The following is a 22,376-nucleotide window of genomic DNA, read 5'->3' as shown; positions in this document are numbered from 1 at the left end:
ACACCACCTGAGGATTAAAAAAAGACATCTGCAGAAGCCTTGAATGGAAACCACGTACCTGGGCTGGACTCGTCAGGAGGGGGGCTGCAATCTGCACAGAAATGGAGGGCGACACGGATGATTAAGGAGCAGCACAAAGTTCAAACATGAACAACTCAGCGCTTACAGCAACTGCATCGGCAGCCGGCCGTAAGGTGGCTCAGCTGAACAGAGAAGAGGACGGAGGCCTGGCCGCCTCCTCCCCGAGAAGTCCCACGCGGGCGCTCGGCTGCTCTGCGGCAGCCAAGCCCTCTTGGTGGTAAACACTGACCGACGCACTGATTCATTCATTCATGTTGCTAAGACTTCAACATAAAATGCTCTTCAGGTAAGCAAACTAACGTATTACAATGTGATAAAGTGCCCACATCGATCACATTGTACATGGCGGAGCCCATGTTGGCTCAGAGCATCTGGAAGCACACTTGTAATGAGAGAGACTGACCAGCAAATTGATCATCCCCAATTCAGAGCCCGCTGCCCTGACTCACGAGTGGAACCTGGGCTGCAGACTGACATGCCGGGAGACCCAAAGGTTAGGATCCAGTGATGAAACCAATATACCACCCCACATCTATGCCAATCTTAAACATTTAAATCAAATTTAAAACTTTTATGACTTGGGGGAAGTCAAGAATTACAACGTCCCTCCAGGTCATACAAAGAATGCCAATTTTAATTCAACTTCACCTACACTGAGTCGCATTTCAGCAAGTGAAGTACTCATTTCAATTTTGTATTTCCCTTAAAAACTACAATTCCTTGGTTAACTGGGCGTGCCACCTGGAAGAAGACGAGTCTGGAAAGGGGTCATTTTATGTCTTCAGGGTACTGAAATGGGTGGTTTTAGAGCCCCCCAAATAGGTGGAACCAGCTGTATGGAGACGTTTACCAGCTGGGTTGCCCAGAGGTGGAGGTGGCAAGGGATCCCTCTGCTCTAGGCATCTTTGAGAGTGACTTCTTCCACCGGCAAAGGCGATAGAACAGAGCAAACATGAAGGCCCCTGTGAGCTGAAGACTTCAGCCTCTTCAGCAGAGCTTAAGTACCCTGAGACCATCTGCCTAACAAAGAGAGAAACCCACAGTGGTGTGCGGTGACGCAGAACAGTGATTCTTAGACCTCTGTCCAGCTAATCAGAACTACCCCAGTCTTGAGGAAAAAAAAAATACAGATTTCGGCCTCCCCATAACCCTTCCTCCAAAATTCTGAGTCTGAGTGAGGAGGAAGGTCGAAGGGCCTGTTTTCATGATCTTCTGTGGTGATCCCAAATAGCTGGATTGTGACCATTCCCAAAAAGGTATTAGGGGTTAAACTCAGCCGGGTAAACTCAATCTTTCAGTCAAAGCAGGGAATGTGTGGGGGGGGGGGGGGGCGGGGGGGGTCTCCTTCAGTACTCCTGGACCAGTGGCTTGTACCCTGAGATTTGATGACCACTATATACCTCCTCTCATCCTAGCACATAATCTCAGGGACATATGAACCTGGGGTTCAGGTTAAAACAACCTGGTCTGGGGTTTGAATGGTTCTTCAGCCATGAGGAGAGGATGAGTGCATGCATGGCAGGACATGGAGGCCACCGGACGGGGTGGCTGTGGGTGGTGATGCAGAGGGATGTGGGGCACTTGTGACCTGGGTGGAAAGCGGAAGAAGGAAGGCGAGACTCCCGGAGCCTCTGTGGTTCCAGCTGGCGGGGACTCGTCAGTGGGTCCCACAGTGGTGCGTGCCTGCCAGGCAAGGCTCTGGTAAGTTCTGTGGGAGAGCGAGCTAGAAGGCAGCATGACTCCTTAGCAGAAGATGGAAACCAAAGACTTAGGAGAGGGTGCAGAGCTGGAATGAAAAGTCATGATGCCTTTCAAAGAGGCACAGAGTTCTTTGTATATAAGTTGGTGTGAACACAACCTGTTCATTAGGCCTAAACAACTGGCCCAGGAAATTGGAATGGTATAGAAAGTCACAACAGAGCTGGGCTCCAGCCCTTGAGGGTAAGAGACCGGATAAAATAAATAGCTCGCCATCTCGTTCTCTCTGATTCTCCTGATCACATCCAGCTCTGAACGGCTTCCTAGCTATGCTCAAGATTTTTAAATTAGGATCATCCACAGTTAATTTAGTGGCATACGGTTTCATACATTTCTTTGAGTACTGATCAGCCAAGTTAGACTCTCTCAAATGTATGCTTCATATTCCCATGATTACAACAGAGCTGATTTGCATGGCAAACACAAGTCATACCCTAAATACCATAAATAAATGCTCATTTAAATAACTTGAAAACTGCATTTAAATTTGTCTACATTTGACCAATACAGGATGTTGCCTAGAAGGAAACTGACATTTAAGTTATGGATGTAACAGAATATCTGATTAAATAAACTCTCTCTGGCATTTTTTTTAAAAGCCCAATAAATTACTCTTTTTATATCTGCGGAAAAAATTTTAAATTACAAGCAAGACAATATTGAAGAGAAATGAGCAATGAGCGTTATTTTTTTTTTTTAAACACACAATTTACATAAAAAAATGAGAAGACAAACAGGACAAAATAGCTCCATGAAACCAATCACAGGCTTGGGGAACTGAAACTACAGTCCTTCACAGATGGAAGGGTGGAGGACGTGGACACTGTTGAATCAGAGGCTCAAGTGAAATCGCACCCTGGGAACAGACTGCAGGCAGATTGAAAAGGTGAAGGGCATCTTACAAATAAGGATTTATCAAGAGGCTCTGATAGAGGAGCAGCTTCTGCCTTGAATGAAAGCTGTCCAATTCAGAAATGAAAAGTCCTTGCTGTCTGAAGGCTAACCTTCGCACATCTGGGCCTTACTAACCACAGTGTACCATTCACAGAGGAGAGCAGAGGAGGCAGAAGCTAGGTCTGCAGCCGGCTCTCAGCTGCCTGGCCCATGACCCCCTCCAGCTCCTACAGGAAAAGGTGGAAGGCCCCGAGTGGCAGGGACCGAGGACGGCCTGGCGGAGAAATCGTGCGTGCCCAGCTTTAGGGCTACACGCGGGACGGAGTGTCTGGTTGTGCTGTCTGTGCAGGCAGAGGACTGTTGCTGAAGCATGCTGCTTCATGCCAACGTCCTACCATCTACTGAGAACCCTGCCTCAGGGGCGGTGCTGAACAGAGGAACCTAACTCAGCCCCAGGAGCGGGTTCCACCATCTGAGTGAGTGACCGACAAGTGCCAAGGCAACTCCCCTGCTGGGTAACAGCACAGCCGGCTGATGACAAGCAGCCTTTGGACGAGTCTGCTGAGCCCGCTAACAGCTCTCATCCGGCTGTGTCCCTGCATGATTCACCTTTCCCTTGATTCTACCAATTCCTGGTGCAGTCAACAATCTCAGAAGAAAAGCATCTGCATTTCGGCCTCCTGCAGGTTCTCAGACTGGTTTACAAACCAGAACAGCCCAGGAGCCCCACCCTCACTGATAGGGCAGTGACACCCAAGACGGCCTTGAGATTCTGCCTTTGCCGGACACGCAGATTCGCACACGGGCTCCACGGGCGTGGACTACGGGGGCTTCTGCCCTCACCGCCCGCTGCTCTGTGCACTGTGACAGCCGGCTCTGCCTGACGGCCCTCCCTGCAGTCTGCATGGGGGGAGGAGGTCATGGAGTCGGACACAGACAGACAGACAGACGCAGCGTGAGGTGGAGGCAGCATGAGTGGGCAGCGTGGATGCATACGCACGTGTGGTCAGGTGAGGATGGCATGCAGGTGAGGATGGCATCGAGCAGATGGTGGAGGGGCATGGTGAGGAGGGCACATTGCAGAAGGGGTCTTCCGGGTTGATCCAGTAGGCGTGGCTGTCCCGGTTACCTTTCTTGCTGGTACAGCTGCCCGCGCACGGGAAGACATCCTCACAGCCTTCGCCATGCAGGCGCTCCTTCTGCAGCAGCTTGTCCACCCGCTGAATGATGCACTCCAGGCTCTTGTCGACGTTCAGCCACACTTTTTCCTTCCAAACCGAAAGGGCCCATCTGGGTCAGCTGTCCCAATGGGAAAAGCAGAACAGAACACCACCCCTCCCCGTGCCCCCCTCCCTGCCCCCTCACACACACACTGATTCCCCCACCCTGGGCCACTGTGATCATTAAAATACCACAAATTTAGAAGTATCAAGATTAATTCAGAATTCCCTATTACAGTTGTATTTGCTTTTCAAAACACAAATCAATGTACTGCGGTCATTGTTTTTAACCAACTGAGCCACCCAGGCGCCCTAACGGTCATTGTTTTTAAAGTTGGAGACACGTTTGCTAGTAACTGTCACGGAGGCCGGACAGGGCTTCCCGGTGCCCTCCAGAGCTGGCAGCAGGACCACAGGGCCCAGCGAGCCAGCTCATCCCTCCTCCCTCTGCTGCAGACCTCCTACAACCATCAAACACACAGGGGACTGAGGGAAGGTAATGGAGGCAGCCGGTCACTTCAGACGGGGGCAGTGGGGAGGTGGGGAGGCAGGGCTGGGAGCGGTTTGCAGAAACCCACACAGAATACAGGACACCGGGGCAGGGCCTGAGGAGCCCTTCGCTGCTGACTAAAAACTCCATGCCTCTAAGCCGTAGTCCTAAAAAATGACAAAACGAGTTGTGTGATATGTCCCTCCCTCAGGAGAGACAGGGGCGGCTCTCAGGGCCACTCTGTCAGGAAGAAGGATGCAACGCATACAACGTCAGGGGCAGCGTCTCCAGACTCCTCCCCTGTCCCCCCAAAATACAAATGGCCCTGGAAGGGCTAACTGCGTAGAGAGCTTTGAGGAAGCAGGGGGCCTGGCTGGTCTTCAGGAGATAGTGACAGGAGACGGGCCTCCAGCAGGCAAGAGCTCCATGGAGAACATCGCCCCCTTTACAGCCGGGTCTGACACCAGCCTGGCCTGCGGCAGCCCTGCCCCTCAGATGAACACAAGGTGTGAAAATGCCATCTCCCTCCCTAACTCAGGGGGTCCAAGAGCCACCCGGGAGGAGACTCGGAGCTTATCTGCGAAGCAGCCAACCTGGTAGACACCTCTTGGTGGCGAGGGGCTGGCAAGAGGCTTTGAATTTTTCAACCCAAGCTCAGTGGCAGAATGAGGGCCAGGGGCAGCAGACTCACCCACTCCTCCTCGTGCCAGTCCACCTGCAGAGAAGACCGGCTGTTCCTCCCCGTCCACCTGGCCATGAGGGTGTCCTGGTCGTTCCTAAGCATCACCTGCTCCTCCTCACTCGACGTGGGGGAGGCCTTAGAGGCAATGTAGTCGGGCCGCGCCGCGTTCAGCCCATGGATGGAGTTGGCCAGCAGCTTGCAGTCGCACACGGTGACCAGCTGCCGGGTCTGCAGCACACAGAAACCGAAGCCGCTGGGGCCGGTCGTCTCTGAGAGCTCAGGAACCGTCCTGAGGCCCAGCTGTGCACCCCTCTCCATATAGGAGCCCTTGGGATGGCTGAGTTTAAAGGCCCCCACAAAAAGACTGGACGACACAGGGAGAATGAGGAAGGTCGAGAAATCTCTGACATGCTTCAGTCCCTGCCCTCCTCAGAGCCTGACGTGACTCAAGGAAGGGCCTGAAGAGAGCCCAATGTCCTTGCCTTCACTGACATCCTGGGCTGTCCTCTCTGGCTCCAGGGGACAGGCAAGAATTTGATGCGATCACTTAAGTCTTATTTTTTTGCATCTAATACTCAAAGCCCTGGACTCTGGGCAGTGGGACTCTCAGCATAGCACTATGGTTCTGGGGAATTCTGTATGCAGCAGGAGTTCTGTGGCTCATAATTTTCCTTCTGATAACATCATCTTTCTTTTCCAAGTGGATCTAATTTCCAGCTCTCGATCTCTTTGCTGAGTGAACACATGTGAAGGATATAACACGTTCTGATCAGGAACAGCACCTCACCCCAGCAAAGTGGGTGTGAGTGGGGAAGTGTGATCAGAATCTGTATATGTGTGCGCATGTGTGTGTGTGAGTGTGTGTGTGTGTGTCGAGAGACTGAGTAATTTGAAAAAGCACCATCCATCAAAATAATCTGGTATATCCAATGCCCCAGTATGGACCAATATTTACATATTTATATCTGTCTATATATTTTTTTAAGATTTATTTGAGAGAGAGAGAGAGAGAGAGAAAGGGAGAGAGTGGGGACACACACATGCGTAAGTGGGGCAAAGAGCAGAGGGGGAGAGAGCATCCCAAGCTGACTCCTCACTGAGCGCAGAGCCTGACATGGGGTTTGGTCCCAGAACCGTGAGATCATGACCTGAACCAAAATCAAGAGTTGGATGCTTAACTGATTGAGCCACCCAGGCACCCCTAGATATTTTTAATCAGGATCAAATTACAGTTAATTAGAAAATGGCTTATTGATTATGTGAAAGCCAATGAAGTTATATTTCCTTTATTGTATGTCTGTACAATAACTCAGTTTTTTCAAATTCCAAGTCAATAAAAATTGGCAAAAAATGTGCTGAGTAGGCAGTTGCTAAGAAAGCCGTGGAACTACCTCAGCCTCCAAAATGGACCCCACGGACTTGAGGGAAGACACATCTGCATGAAGCAGCACTGGAAGTCACCAGCCCTGGGTGCTGTCCTTGGCTTGCCCTCATCCAGCTCTGTGACCACAGGCAAATCACCAAACCTCCCTGGGCCTCTGGGGGAACTAAACCTGAAACTAGATCTTCAAGGTCATCCCAATGTCACCTTTGGAATGGATGGCTCTAAGCACACATGGAGTGTCCAAGGGCTTCCAGAAACCCAAGGGAGCCCCCATCTCACATGTAGCAGGGTAGTGCCCCCTACCTTGTCTGCCAGGATGGCGAGGGTTCTTTCGAGGCCAGTGGCAGACCTGTCCTTGGCCGCCCTCGAGAGCCGCTCTGCATAGTAACTCACTTGGGTTTTCAGGGTATTGATCTGGGCAATGATCTCCTTGGCTCTGATGATGTCCTGTGGTATGTAGATTATGGACTGGCAGCTGGATGGTGTACTAGAAAGGATAAGAACAGAGTCTAAGGGGTCTCCTCAAATCTAAGAGGATGGCAGCAGCCTCCCAACCCCAGCCCACAACCAACACTAAGTAAAGCGTTCTGATACTCAGGGATGTTCTCCTAGGCTAGTCTAGCTGCTGATGGGCAAAAGTAAATCTCAAGAGATTCTTTCTGTCTGTATGGTAGAAGGCTTTGAAATATTCAAACACAGTGAAGTCCTTTGTCTCTGTCTGTATGTGTCTGTATTCTTACATAAATGCATATACAGATATTGAATCCAATAATTACCCAAATGCTCGTAGCCTTCCACCTGAGAACCTCGCCTGTCCATGTATTGGCAGTTTCGAAGTGGAGGCACGGGGTCTGTTCATCTCAGAAGAGGTCAGTTTATCACAGTGAAGGGAGACTGCCGTGGGGGCTAGACTTTCCACAAGAGACCTGTTTCTTCATTGGGCCAGTCTTCAAACTTTCTGTGCACACACCCAAAGTTCTCCGCCCTCACACCTCTGACCCTGACCACTAGACTGCCTTCTCCAGGACTTCTCTACATTGAAAAATAATGTTCTATCAGACGAAGGAGGTGAAGAACATGCCAAGCCAGAGGCCAGGCCTGGACACCTCAACAGTTTTGAAAACCTGGCTCTTCCTCCTTCCTTCGTCACCAAGCAGTGTGTGATCTTAGATCTTAGGATTGACATCAAAACCACAGCCCAGTCCCTGCACGGCACAAACACCAGCCTCCGGAGAACCGACTCGTGTCCCGGCTGTGTGGGGCCTGGCTACCATGTTTGGCCCTTCTAGATGGAGGTGATAAATCCAAGTCTCTCGGCCAGGATCCCCAAATCAATCTAATAGTATAAAGTTAGTTTTCAGACCATCTGAGGAAGGCAAGGAAAGCACAGAGTAGTATAATGCCCCAGTGGGGATGTCTCCTGCGATCTGAAGTTGTGAGCTCTAGCTGGAATGGGAGTCTCAGCCTTCACTGGTCCCCATCCTTCTCAGCCTTCACGGGTCCCCTCAAAGAGCTGCCCTTTGGGTTTTGGGGAAGAGGGAGAAGGTGGGGAAGAGGGAGAAGGTGACAGCATGACCTCCATCATTTCCCTTGGATATGAGGACTTGAGGCGCCCCCCCACCCCCACTGGGCTCTTTGGATCCCGAAAGCAGGTCTCCAAAACACCTCCCTTGACAGACTACGGTGTAAACATGCAAAACCCAAAAACCAAAGCACCCCAGAAAAAAACAACACCCCAAGCCCACACACCACGATAAAACACGATGGATTTGCCAGAAGCCCATGCAGCAGACCACAACCAAGCCTGCGTGATCTGAGAACTAATTTCACAGCACGATGTGCACACGACTACTTTCCAATCTGCAATCACTCTTCCAAATGAATAGCTGCCATTTGACAATTGAGTCTTAAAAACACAATCTCAAATAGGATTTTTAAAAATCTGTCCTTCCCTGGCCCCAGTCTTTAGAGCACACACGCAATGTGTGCTTCCTGTAGATATATGTGTGTGTATGTAGATGGCTGTGTATACTTCGACCAGTATATACGGTCCCCCAAGCCCGAAGGAGAGCACCGCTCCTACTCACCTTGTGTTCCTACAGGTCACATTCTAGTAACAGTAATCTGGGGCTTACACACAGGAAGCTTGTGGTGGGGGGTGTGGAAGAGTAAATTTCAAAGAGCTGCTGTTAGGGGATGATGGTGAGTATATGAGCACGTGTGCTCAGTCCTAGTCCTAGAGACAGGGAAAGCCCCAGAGGCCTCAGCTTTCCTGCTGTCCCCGGCAGAGAGCTGCCATGTCGGGCAGGACCCCGCCATGGCCCCCGAGCTCCCCCAGCTCTGAGATGCTGTCACCACGCGAAGCGCCACTGCAGAGCCCTGGCTGTCGCCTGAGCAAGCGCGCTAGGCACGGCTGGGGAGGGCCGGGGGCAGCCTCGGAGCCCCTGGGCTGCAGACACAGTGCTTTCTGGCTGCCATCTAATTCTTTGGTAGGAAAAAAATCACTTGGTCATATCAATTCTTGGTTTGCCCTCGGGGGGAAAATTGGCCCAAGGAACACTGTTTTAAAAATCTGCATAAATTATATTCACAAAAAACGGAAGCTGGTTATATTCCCATAAGAGGTGATGGTGAAGTGAAAACGGAAGCCCTAAGATTCTCGTAAAAGAGGCCAGACAGGGATTCCCGACCACCCCGATGGGTGGACCTGAAATGCCAGCACCCGGGGACTTGCCCGGCCTGGGAGAAACAGGGTCCTCCCTCAGAGCGCACACAGCAACAAAGTGCCACTGGATTTGGAAGGTAAAATGGTAGACTGGAGATGGGCTATTCATTATCAAAGAACATTGCAGTTGGAAGAGAGAATTCTGTCTACGAGGCTATAACCAGGGCCCCCTGGTGGCACCGAGGGCTGAAGCACCTCACCGAGGAGGGGACAGCACCGGCTTTCTCTACAGGAGAGCAAGACCCAAACAGACACTCTCTCCACAGACAGAAAACTCACCAACACTCCTCAAAACTGCTAAAGAAAAGAACCAAAACGAAATATTAGCAGTTAGCAAACACCAAATGCAAAACAAAAAATTAAAAAGCCAAGTTATCTTTTGTCAAAATCCTTGAAATTACGTGTCGAGGCACCCACTACAGGGACCATAAAACTTATGAGCCCAATGTGCTTATTCATCAGAGCAATGTCCGTGTCTGTGCGCAAGCCCCAGGGGGACATTCCGCCTGTGGGCCAAGTTCTGTCCACATTTAAAGTACAGTTCAAATAATGAAAATCATTTCTACAGGTGATTTTAATAACATTAGAAGGAAATTAAATGAAAATTTACATTATTTATTTGAAATATACTCCAGGAGCATTTTGGAAGTAAGGACTTCTGAAGTTAATATACTGGGTAATCAGGTATCAACATCCTGACCTTTCCAGGACAGGGACGGCAGTGGCGCCCCCTCCTGATGGGCTTTCCCCTCCAGGGTCCCCATGGCATCCTCAAATCTCCCACTCACACCCCCACACAGCCACATGCAATGGAGTGACAGACACACGCTCTCTTGGCTGGCTGTGCAGAGCTGTGGGGAGCACTGGAAGCTTCCTCTTCATCGTAATTCCCAGGGCACAGCAGAGTCAGTGACTCCTCAGGTGGGTCTGGCTTGTCTGGGAGGGGAAGACCCCTTGGTGGGATCAATCAAGGTCAAGCGGGCTGTCTGGGGGGCCTCCCAAGAATGTCGCCTGCCCTGAAGGCTGAAATTCCCCTTCCTAACCACTGGCCCTTCCTTGTTCTTCCTCCTGCTGCCTCCAGGGTTCACTTGGCTCCGGGCCACCTGTGTAGACATCTGAACGGTGATTTCTCCTAGTGCGCTCTCTTGCACCTGCCGGCTCACCCCTCCAGCCTCGCCCCATGGGCAGAGAAGCTCCTAGCTGCATCCCTGATCCCCTTGGCCCACTGACCGGCCACTGTACCTGACCTTTCACCCCTTCCTTGATCCAGTCTGATGTCAGTTTTCTCAAGCCGCATCTTGACTCCTGGCCATGGCAGCCCAGAGCCTTGATTCCCTGGCAGGTGCTAATACTCTCCACCTGGCCGCCTTGCTGACTCTCTTGATGCCCCCTGGGCCTTGGCTTCACCTTCCCTCCAACTGTTGCATTCTCCCTTGGTAAGTCCCACCCTTTCAACTCCACGTTCTGCACAGGCTGATTCACAGTATCTTCAGCTTGTTTCTTCACTCCTCAAGGACCTCTCTGCACCCGACCTTCTAGGACTCCCTGCCTGGTCTGGCCTTTGCATCTCCAGAACCTTGCTCCATCGACTTCTCTTACCAACAGCTCTTCACTCTCGCCATCCCCATCAGCCTGAACACATAATCATGTGATAACCGTTCTCCCCAGGCAGACACCTGCATGCCATTTCCTCTACTCCATGGTCCACGGATCTCACAGGACCATCTACACTCGTTGCCCCTACTTCTCACACTTGCCTCCCCCATCCATTTAAATCTTGACGGGTGACATTCTGGAAGATCACCAATGCCTCCCACATATCCAACACAACAGCTGGGGTCTGTGGCTCTCTCGGCGTCACCCCCGCTTCAAGCACGGCCCTGCTTGCTCCAAGTGGTGCTGTTGACTTGTCCACTCCCGGGCAAGACCAGGAGCCCCTTGGGGCCAGGCCTACCTCTGTCACCCCTGCATCCAGGCTCACCAGAGTGTGGCCCCGCACTGAGCAGTCTGCCAGCAAGGCTGCCCTCCCCCTCAGCTCCTGTCCTCAAAGCACCACGCCTCAGCCACTGCACGCTCCACAATGCCCTTCCCCAACTGCCTCCCTGGCCATTTCCTGTTTGGACTGCAGCTGCGTGCAGCTCCCCTCCCACCCCCCCACCCCACTCCAGCCTTCTTAAAACAGGGAATGTTTACCACTGCAGTCGGCTCAGGAAAGGAAGCACTCTCTTCCGGGCTTCACACTTTGTGGCGTTCAGCACACACTGCACACCTGGCATGACGGACCAGGGGCTCTAAGGGACAGCTGAGGTGGCAGAGAGTCCACACGGGGTAGCCACCTTCCAGGGGGTTTCAATTTGCTGTTCCTTTGCAGGGTCAGGACCACTAATCAGGCGCCCTCACGCCCCGCCCCCCAGCTCAGTCACACACACAGAAGCACCCGGGCCACGAGGCAGTTCCTCCCGCCGCACAGAAGCACATCGGATGGCTGGATGTTTTTGCGGTCACCTCTTGATTTGTTTTTTCTTTGACCTAGGAAGCACCAGACAGCTGTACAAAGACCCATGAACACCCTCCAAGTACTTACTGCTTCTTGGTCTCTTCAAATTTGTGCAGCTTTTTGCGGAGACCTCCTGACTTAAAACCTTGGCAGTGCGCAGCTGGTGCCCCGATGGTGACAATGTCGTAGTTCTGATCTGAATGACAGAAAGCTCTCCTCCGTTACTCTGGGCTCAGGCCTGTGCACAAGCCAGCTACAGGGGTATGCGCGCAGCTCCGGGACCCTGCCCTGCCAGCCCAGTGCCAAGCGGCCCGCTCCCTCAGCCCCACAGCCTCGATTTTCCAAGGGCCCCTGGAGCCCAACACCATCATCTCAGCAGAGAGAGGGTTCCTGCACGTCTCCAGATGGGGCCACAAAGGGCCGGAGGCAACCACCGGTAACACTCAGCTTGCACCCCTCCTTGGGAAGGATACCTGACAGGCGACTTGCTGCCACAGAAACACAGAGGGAAGCTGGAGGGAGGACGGACGAGGGGAAGGAACAAAGGGAGGGAAAAACCTAGGAAACCAAGACCTTACGAGGGTCCTGTGCCATGTCTCTTATCTGAGTTGCCAGGCGGAAGCACACACAGGGAAGGCTGCACACGTGTGGGGCAGTGTGGGCACCAAGCACACGGGGGGAAAGGAAGTCAAGTGTGATTTAGTGAGAGGAACAGAAAAATAGTTACCTGACCCCCCATCGTCTTGAACTCTCATCCTCTGTATGTGCAAGTTTGTGGGAACAAATTCTAACTTTTTATCTGCTTTCAAACTGCTTGCTTTAAACGAGGGACCTAAGAAATGGAATATGAGAAAATAAGGACCGTTGACATGTACCCTGCATTCAGGAATGGCGAGTAGGACAGTCATATTCTGAGGAAGCGGCCGCGCATAGGCAGGTACGTGCTGGTTGTGGCCAAGAAAATTCTGAGTTGCCCATGAGCACATTTCATTTCCAGAGAATAGGCTGGGTGAAACGCTAGAGGGAGGGCAGCTCACTGGCCAGAAGACTGGTTCTGGGTGCTCAGGTGGTGAGCAGAGCCAGCTAGGAGCAGCTTCAGAAGGTTACGGTTACTGGTGCCCTGCCCTCCCATGATCAGCTCTCAGTTGAGAAGTCTGACATAAAGACTGATTTTGTGCAACACGATGTCAGCACTGCTATAAAAAGCAAATGGGCCCATGCCAGGGACTGCCTGTTCCAACCCTGGAGACCGCCATCATGCAAGATCTAAGAAATTGGTTCAACCAGAGCCACACATCTCAATTCCACAAAGAGATGACCTCAGATCTATCAAGATGAACAAATGCTACATAGCATGGATCCTGGCCCTCTGAAACACAAACCTAAACGTGTTCCCTTGATTATACTTGGGGGGTTAAGGAGGTTGGATGATGTTTTATAACTAATATCTACAATCTTGTTTCTACGACCAGAATCCAACACTAATTAAGAACTACGTGCCTAGAAAAAGAAGGGGGTTACAAATTCACTGACAATCAGAAGAAGAAATAAACTTTCTCTCTAGTGATAAAAGGTAAATCGTACCAGTATACAAAATGCAGACCAGCCATTGTCTGCTTTGCATTTTGTGCTAGGAGACTGTCCTCCAGGGCCTGATACTTACAGGAGGCCCAGAGATCAGCAGCAGTGGCATCCTGGGAACCTGTTAGAAATGCAGAATCCTAGATCTGCACTGCAGCAAGGTCTTCAGGGACCAGGATGCACACTGACACTTGAGATGATCTGCTCTGGAAAACTCAAGCTCATGTGGGTTTCCCGCTTTCCCAGGTAACAGGTATCCGGCATGGGTAGGTTCCTAAGTCTCTTCAGCTATATGCTGCCAATACACTTAGACCTGCCCTTCAGATTCAAACCAAACCCAAGGGCACCATCGTCTTGACCTGACTGTATGTGGCTTCTTCTCAGCCAAGTTCATGGACAGGTTCATATCAAAACCTTAATATTAGGACTTATGATTTTCTTTTAACCCTGAAATTCTATTATGTAGTTGGGGGGGGGAGGGAAGAATCTGAAGAGAGAGTATAAATAAGGAAAAAACAAAAAATTCATTCTATTTTGGAATAAAAAGGGAATTAGTTAAGAAAAGTCTTCTAAATCTACCCTTAGAGTATTTTGAAAATCAAACAGGATCTTTCAAGAAGAAATGTGAGGTGTCTATGCTTCACTTTCTTTTTTGAGCCTTAAAAATGGAGAGCTCCACTCAGACAATTCAGATGTTTGATACAAGGACTGTTGAATATTTAAACTGGGAAATCTAGGAAACCACTTTGTCTCAAAGCAAATGATTTACATCTTTTGGGGCATTTCCCTTGGGCACTTTAGACCAAGACAAAAAAATAACATGAACCAACAGCCTGTGATTTTGTCTCTCCTAAATTTCATCCTACATGAGTTGCTTTGGCAGATGACACCATAGAAGGAATTTTTAATGCAATTCACATACTCGTCTTCTTAATTAAGATCTGAGAAAGCCATATTCAAAAGAATTCACACCTACATGAGAATCTATTTTTAAAAATCCATTAGCGTGTCTGTCAGGGAGAGTATTTGAGCCAGGTTCTTGTTTTCTAGCTGGGAAAATGGAGACCCAGTACCCACCTTTGTACTGATGGAGGTCAGTCAGGTTCTCCTGGTACGTGAGGATGATGGTCTGGTACTGAGTGACAATCTGGCGCCGGAGGCTCTCCCAGCAAGGGGACAGATCCCCCAACTCCTCCAGCTCACACACTCTGCAAGGAAGACACACATACACACACACACATACACACACATACATGAGGCTGTGGAGGTCTCTTCCCTGGGAGAGGCACAGGTGTCCCAACCAAGCAGGAGAACAAAACGGACATGGAAGTGTGGTCAATGCCAGGGAAGGCCTCGGACAACAGCTACACTGCAGGTCTACACAGCAAGCAGTGGGGCATGGGACACACCACTCTAGGAGGACTGGCTGTATGACGGGCAGACCACTCATGGCAGAAACCCTGTCAAATGTCCGGGGAAAACAAAGTGGAGGAGAGGGGCTCTAGGGGAGTGGCTCCTTGCCTGGACCCCCACAGGCCACGTGGGACCCTCCTGGGAGATGAGATGAGTGGAGGCCCATAAGCGACTGCTTGAGGCCATCTCACTCACCGGTCTCGCCCAGGGGAGGTTGTGAGACAGCTTCTCACTGCCCCCACGTTCTGGGGAGGCCTGGGCCTTCCTACCTGGCCCCTAAGAACATTGCTGCAGAACCTAAAGCTGCCAAGCAGTGGTCCACAGTTGGCCGGCCGGCCGGGGGGTGGGGGTGGGGTGGGGGCATGCTCTGCTGTGCTCACCCAGCCCCCTCTGTTTCAGGGCTGTCCCTCGGGGTAAGGGACAAGGGCCATAGGGGGTTGGCAACTTTGGCTATGCTTTCTTTCTCCATGTGAGTAATGAGCTATGTAAATCTAAAAGTAGCATGAAGGCAGGGAAAGGGAGAAGAGAAGAAAAAAGAGGATCTGTCACCTCCAGAAAAATAAAAGCTATATAAGAACTGAAACATAACTATCTTAGCTCAGCAGTAAATAATAGCTACATAATCAGAATAATGAAAACACAAGATGGACTTAAAAAAAGGGCGGGGGATAACCATATTAGGAAGCTGGGGAACGGGAAAGTACAAAAGACCTAAAATCGTCATCACAGGGAATCAGTAGCTAATCCCCAAAACCGGTTAAGAGAGCATGCTATACATTTATTTAGAAATACACTGGTATGCTCAAATGGCTAAAAGTGGTTGTTTCTAGGAAGCAGATCAGAGAGTAAAGGGCCCCAAGACTTAGGTCATTGTTAAAAGCCTTTCGACACTATTTGGTTTTTTTTATACTATGCATGTTTTCCTCTGTGGGGGAAAGAAAGCTAATTTTATGGAATCTACTAGATTGTCTGAAGTTAAAAAAGAAAGTTGTACCATTTTATTATGAAAATAGCAAAATCAAAGTAAAAGAGTATGCACGCAGACGAGGCTGTGGTGAGACGATGTCCTCGCTCACTGCTGGCCGGCTGGCCCTGCGGCCGCGGGTCTGCTCATGAGCACACGAGCCCCATCTGCTGGGGTTGCTGCTGGACCCTCTCCCATGTCTCCGCCTGTCTTTCTGCTCCTTCTCGTGCTTCGGGTGTCAGTTTAATGTTACCATCTCACAGAGGCCTTCCCCTGACCACCCCCCTTCTCACCACCCCTTCTAATTTCTGCTCCCAGCTCACACAGCTGGGGCTCGGGGAGTGGCCCCCACCTCTCCAGAGGGCCTGCCTTCCACGGTCTGTCTCGCTCATCGAGAAGCCTCCCCACACCACACACAACACCAACCACATGCGTGAAACTGGTGGGAAACACAACAACAACAAAACCGTCAAAACCAAAGTTCTTGTGAAATGAGTCAACTCTTCAAAGTTACAATCTAGTACACCAAATAATGGGAATTTACACCACAGTTAACATTATAACACGAACACTGAAGATCTGTGCAAATGGAGATGGGAGTTAGGAAAATCTGCACAAATATGGAAAAGCTGAAAGGAAAAAATTTTTAACTAAAATAACCATAAAATAGTACACATACAGAGATAAAGCAGCTCATTGCATTATTCTTGTCATTCTTAGATTGAGTTTTTTCAAGATAAAAAATTTTTAAAAATAGCTGTATTCGAACAGTGAGATCCTGACTGCACTGTGTCCTTTCATGTTCTCATATTGTGTTCATAATTAACACCATCTTATGACATCGAGGAGAAAGGACATGTGAGGAAGATGAGCAACACGCTCAGCGATCTGCGGCGCTGAACCCCCTCTCGGGCTCTCCCTGCTACGGGATCAATGGAACATGCCCCGGGCTGAGAGATACGGAGGACCAGAGGGCCCAGATGGGTCACTCATAGCTCTCTGTAGCCTCTATCAATGTGCCCCTCCGCTAGGAAACCGCTGACCCGGGTGGCCAGGACTCAAGAACGACCAGCCACTCCTAACTTTCTACAGGCTGACTGAGAGCGGAAAGGAGGTGGAGAGGGAAGAGAGCAGGCACTGCGTGCTGGGCACACCTTGTCTGGTGCTTCCTGCACCTTGTCTGGTGATGGCCTCGCACAGGAACTCAGGAAACAGGTGAGCCATCGCAGGCTTCAGCAAGACAAGGCCACCAAGCAAGCAAGTGGCGGCGGCTGGGTCAGAAGCCAGCCTCCCGGCTGCCAGTGCTCTACCTACCGCATCTAAGAACTTTCCATAAAGGAAGGGGCAGCCGGCCTGCCTCACCTGGCTGCGTCTTCTTCCAGCAGGAGCTTCACGAACTGCCGGGGCACGTGCAAGGAGAGCAGGCTCTCTGCCATCTGCTCCAGGATCCGCAGGTGGTTGCCGTCTGTGGTGGGGAACCGGTACATGCGGCAGATGGCGCCGCCGAACACTGAGGTGGGGGGTGCGGAGGGGACAAAGGCTGTGTGTGAGCCGGCGACACACCCGCCGTGTGGGCCTTCCTCCCCCAAGCCCTCAATGGTGCTTCTTACTGTTCCTCTTGAGAGAATGAGAACATTTAAACCAAAGCCCACCAAAGTGACTGAGCCTGGCTGCTCCTCCCGCTCCCGCCCCCCCCCCCCCCCCCCCCCCGCCACATGCAATCTTCTTGTCCCAGGACGTGGAACTGACTCTGGAGTTCAGGGGCGGGGGTGGGGGCGGGGAGGGTGTCAGTCACCAAACCCAAGGTAACACGAGAAAGAGTGGAATGAAGGAGGGACCCCCCCTACACACACACCCCTTGCTTGGAATATTACTAACTCCAAATGCTGGCGAAAAGCACGGCACTTAGAAACGTGGCAGGGAGGTGACAATCGAGGGGGTGCCTGGCCGTGACAATCCGAGCGGGTGGGGAAGAAAGGGTGAGCACAGGCCCGAGTGGACACTCACAAGAGTGGCAAGAGTACCAACGGAGGAAGCTGTTTACCCGATTTCAGTAAAGTGTCTTTTCGCAACGAAGCATACTTGGATCGGATTCCCAGCGCCTCTGTCAAGCTCTCATCAACAGGGAGAACCATCTAATGAGGTGGACAGGAAAGCAGAGAGAAACAGTGAGACCCAGACAACTCCAGAACACTCCGCAGAAACGGGGCCCATGTGCATCATCAAAGAACTCTATTTAAAGATTTTATTTATTTATTTGACAGAGAGAGGCACAGCGAGAAAGGGAACACAAGCAGGGGGAGTGGGAGAGGGAGAAGCAGGCTTCCCGCCGAGCAGGGAGCCCAATGTGGGGCTCGATCCCAGGACCCTGGGATCATGACCTGAGCCGAAGGCAGACGCTTAATGACTGAGCCACCCAGGCGCCCCATCATCAAAGAACTCTTAAAATTAGTACCCACCATTCACTCTACAGCAATACACTGCCCCAGCCACAAATTAATCCACCTGCCAGTACACTGCACTCAGGCCACGAAACACGATTTTCTAGTGACTAGGTCACTTCACCTGGTTCTGTGGTGTTGTGACATACAGAATTGAGAGGCAGGAAACAGACAATGCTCAGGAACGTTTGCACAGCTGACCTCCCAGGCTTGTTTTGGGTAAAATGAGCTAGCTCCGTATTTTACAGCAATGACCCCTCACCAGTGTTTGGTACATTGGAATTGTAGTCTGAGAGCATGAGGGGCCTGTGCGAGCAACAGTGCATGGAAGACAGGGTGCCAGAGAGGGGGTGGAGGGGAGGAGAGGAGGAGAGGTATGTGAGAGGCTGCAAAGGGTGTGTGGATGGGAGGCGCACATAAGGTGGCTGTGGGGCACACGTGTGCCTGGTAGGGAAGCTCTAACAAAACAGCAAAGGTAATCCAGGCCTCATTCACACCACCCCCTGGCCTCCCTTCCCTGCCTGACTGCAGCTCCTCTAGCCGGGCCCCCACCCAGCAGAAACTTGCATGTCATGCTCCCTGAGGGACCCCCTTCTCACTACTTCAAGCAGCGCCTAGCGGGGACGGGCACGTTCTGCCTAGGGGGCCCTGTCTTTCCCTTCCCAGAGCACAGAGGCCAAATCCATCTGGACAGATCCTCGGACTCCTTCCAAGAGGAGCAAGGCGGCATGCTCACCCTCCCATTGACGGTGTCCAGAGACCGGGTCACAGGGGGCCGCTGGTCTGACTTCTCCTCCATCTGCCAGCCGATCACGGTGATGTTACCCACGCGGTCACTCTCCGCAGATCTGCCACGAGCAAAGTGCTTTGATAAGAGGCACTGTACCTGCGCTTCGTTTTCTGCTTAAATGCAAAGCTCAGCCACCCTGGGTCATTGGGCGGTCAGTCAGCCAGCATTCACTACATGCATAGGCTCCAGGGGAGGCAGACAAGGAAACTGTGAGAGCAGAGAGGAGGACTACAGCTGGGAGGGGACACAGCACCACAGAGAAGTGTAGATATGCTTGGGGTACGGTTGGAGGGGAAGAGCCAGTGCTTGCTTGGGAGGCGCCCATCAGCCCCTGGGCTAATCTCTGCCCCAGAGAGTGATGAGGACGCATCCCGGAAGCAGGACTGGAGAGCACCTTCTTCTGGCATTGAACCCCCTTCTGTTCCTTCCCACCCACCTTTAAGCTTTAATTACACCCAAGACCTAGGCCTGGACCCCAAGTAAGTGGAGGGTTTCCCAAAGCATCCCAAAGATGGTATGATACAGTTAATGCCACTCTACCCTGCTCAGCTTCATCCCTGAGACCCCTCAGGTTGGCTGCCAGCAGCCCGGGCCCATCCACTTCATCCAGGGAGGCCCCAGGGATACCCTAACACCTCAGGCCTTTTATTTACGGTGTCTGACTTAGCCAGGTTCTAAACTTTTATGTGGTCATATATACTGACAATTTCTTTTGTGGCTTTTTCTCACTGTTCTAATGCCTGGAGAAGGGCTTCCCCATGTTCTCTGCTCAAGAGTCCTATGTAGCCCCTCTTCAAAAGGAAGATGTCCATTTCTTATATTTAGCTCTGGTCCAACTAGAATTAGTTCTGGCGCATGATGTACCTGAATATTTTTCTCTAGCAGCCCTTTGCCCCACACGACCCCTTGCATTTTCTGTAAGACCAGTCCTTCCTGCTGAGGCAGGCTCCCTATGCACACTGAGGGCCGAGCAAGGCTCTCGCTCTGCCCAATGCCTGCGACTGCTTTCACCGTAGCTTTAGAATGGTGCACTGTCCAGCAGGTGATTAACCCTTGTCAAATTTCTTTTGCTATTTTGGACTATCTTCCCAACTTCTACATTATTTTGAAAAAAAGAACACCATGTGTTGGGGTTTCAGTGAGAACTGTCCCCGAAATGAATTTGGGAAGGGCTGATATCTTGACCTCTTTCATCTTCCTTTCAGGGATACAGTGGGGTTCCCCTTCCTTCCTTCCCTCCATAAATATTTATTGAGCACCAGGCTCTGTTCTAGGTGCTTAAGATACAGCAATGAAGCAAAGCAGACAAAAACCCTACTGCCTAGGAGATCATATTCTATTGGGGAGGGAAGAGATGATAGACAAAAATATTGAGTATTATCAGATATGTATCTAGGTTTTCCTTTAGGTCTGCATACAAGAGGGCTCATATTTCCTATGATGGGCTCTGATGGGCTGAGTTTTAATCTCACTCAAGTAAGCAACCACCTCCTCACTGACACCAGCCTTTGGGAGGGGGCTGGGCCCTCTCTGAGTGCAGGAAATGGGACCTCCCCCCATCTGTCCCTGGACCTCATAATTCTAGATCCTCTCAAGGGAGTAAAATTAAATACCAACCTTAGTGTTAAATGCAACCTATGATGCCTGTCCTGGAGCAGATCTTTGACAATGAATGTTCCAGAACCCAGTAAATACATCTGAGGAAGAGCGGGGAGAGAAGCCATTAGTACGCTTGCTTTGCCTCTGGTCCAAATACCAGGCCCCAGAGGAGTCCAGCAGGCTGGTTCCCACAACACATCTGACCCGTTCTCAGGAGCCCAATAGGGATGCTCAGGAAGAAATTCCTAAAGACGAATACATTTGGACATCAGTGACTTTGTGAGCAAAGTAGTGAAGTTAATCTTTGTTCACCTCTCACTCAGATGATTACAGAACTTAAAAAAAGGGAACAAAATCCCATGAACCATAATGTGTTACTTAACTGTTCCCTGAGATCGATCTTTGACATCATACACGGAGAGTTTGATTTGGGTCATCTGATTGATAAGAGAGTCTTGAAAGAAGGCAATACTGCTTAGAAATATAGGATTGTTGGTTCCCTAGAAGAGAAAGGAGAATAAAATCAGAATACAGAGTTGGCTTTTTCCAAGTAATTGCTTTGGAAACACACCAACACCTTCAAAATGAGACACTAGCCTTCTTACTGACTTGGATCAACACAAACACGGATGGTAGCCTAAATGGATGCCTACAAAACAAGCCCAAATCCTGCTTAGAGAAAGGACAGAGTAGTGTGACCTGCCTCGAAAGACGCAGCCACCACAGGCAGGCCAACCACACAGCCGCGCCCGCGGGCTCACTCTAAGAGCTACTCGCTCACTGGAAGGGATCCTCTAAGAGTGAAACGAGCTGGATGTCCACGTTGTATTCTTGGTATCACCACTTCAGATGAGTGATGTATTTGGATCTCCTACTTTGGGTTGTTCCTTTAAGATGTACAAAGGCAGATGAGAGAAGAAATGAATGGCTTAAGTCGTTTCTTATTTCCAGAATCCCATGGTTAGAATAATTAAGAACTGACCTTTTTAAGGCTATCCTTTTCAAAAGACGAGCTGTGAGTTTCTAGCTCATAGGTGGCCATTTCCTAGCAGCTTAGCCCTGTCCCCAGAGCCCCATAACATATTCTCTTTCCCAGGCAGTGGTTAACTATCTCAGCCAAATGGTTGAGTTCCTGTTTGTGCGTGCTGTGGGTTCCATGCCTCCAGCTATGCTCCCTCTGTAGCTCCAGATCCAGGCTCTCAAGGTCTGCTGGACGGCCCCTCCTGGGCAGCCTGCTAGGACCACAGCCCACCCAACCTCACCCTCCATCTGCCCTTAGTTAAGGCCATCTCTGGCTCTCTTCCCAAGGAGGCTACAAATGTCTGCTTTGGTGCCTCTTTCTCCATCATTTTCAACCACCTAGTGACAATGAACTGCTCCCACAAACCCACCTCCAGGGCCTGTCACATGCACCCTTTTATCCACTGCCAGTCAGGTCCTACACACTCCCCGCAAGTGACTATCAACTTAGGACCTCCCTGAAACACATCTAGTCAGGCGACTCCCCCCCAAAATGCTTGCACTGGCCCACTACAAACTCCTGGCCTGACGCTCAAGGCTTCTCTCCCTTGCTCCTCCACTTGGGCCTTTTGCACACACATAGCAGGATAAGGTTATTCTCCAAACCCACATGACGCTTTCCTGTTGCATGCCTTCGCGTGACTACCACAGAACTCTGGCGTGCTCTTCAACACATGGTCCCCAGACTGGCTGCATGGGCATCACCTGGGAGCTTGTGACAACTGCAGAGTCCTGGGCCCCAACCAGATCTCTTAAGTCAGAACTTCACTAAGCACCACCCGAGGTAGCCTCTCCAATCCTCAGAGCTAGAAGGGCCCCCACCTGCCATGTGCTGCC

At 50.9% G+C, this 22,376-nt stretch overlaps 1 protein-coding gene across 5 annotated transcripts in view; it reads right to left on the bottom strand.

Moving 5' to 3' along the window:
• INPP4A (inositol polyphosphate-4-phosphatase type I A) overlaps positions 1–22,376 on the bottom strand; it is a 132,066-nt gene that overhangs the window by 27,285 nt on the left and 82,405 nt on the right. The window contains exons 6-18 of one of the 5 annotated variants that reach the window (XM_064572582.1): positions 20,903–21,019; positions 20,538–20,617; positions 18,867–18,978; positions 17,734–17,824; positions 17,052–17,199; positions 14,390–14,520; positions 12,459–12,563; positions 11,819–11,927; positions 9,514–9,531; positions 6,813–6,996; positions 5,135–5,353; positions 3,734–4,001; positions 59–91 (exon numbers count right to left, since the gene is read on the bottom strand). In XM_064572582.1, the coding sequence (XP_064428652.1) occupies positions 59–91; positions 3,734–4,001; positions 5,135–5,353; positions 6,813–6,996; positions 9,514–9,531; positions 11,819–11,927; positions 12,459–12,563; positions 14,390–14,520; positions 17,052–17,199; positions 17,734–17,824; positions 18,867–18,978; positions 20,538–20,617; positions 20,903–21,019 (1,615 nt within the window). The remainder of the gene's footprint in view (positions 1–58; positions 92–3,733; positions 4,002–5,134; positions 5,354–6,812; positions 6,997–9,513; positions 9,532–11,818; positions 11,928–12,458; positions 12,564–14,389; positions 14,521–17,051; positions 17,200–17,733; positions 17,825–18,866; positions 18,979–20,537; positions 20,618–20,902; positions 21,020–22,376) is intronic. The other 4 variants (XM_045885139.3, XM_045885138.3, XM_045885140.3 and 1 more) reach the window with 4 other exon arrangements.

Source organism: Mirounga angustirostris, unplaced genomic scaffold, assembly GCF_029215605.1.
Source record: "Mirounga angustirostris isolate CCGP_5_RB_7025 unplaced genomic scaffold, mMirAng1.0.hap1 SCAF_10, whole genome shotgun sequence".
NCBI classification, from domain to species: domain Eukaryota; kingdom Metazoa; phylum Chordata; class Mammalia; order Carnivora; family Phocidae; genus Mirounga; species Mirounga angustirostris.
This window is presented reverse-complemented; position numbering and strand designations above follow the sequence as displayed.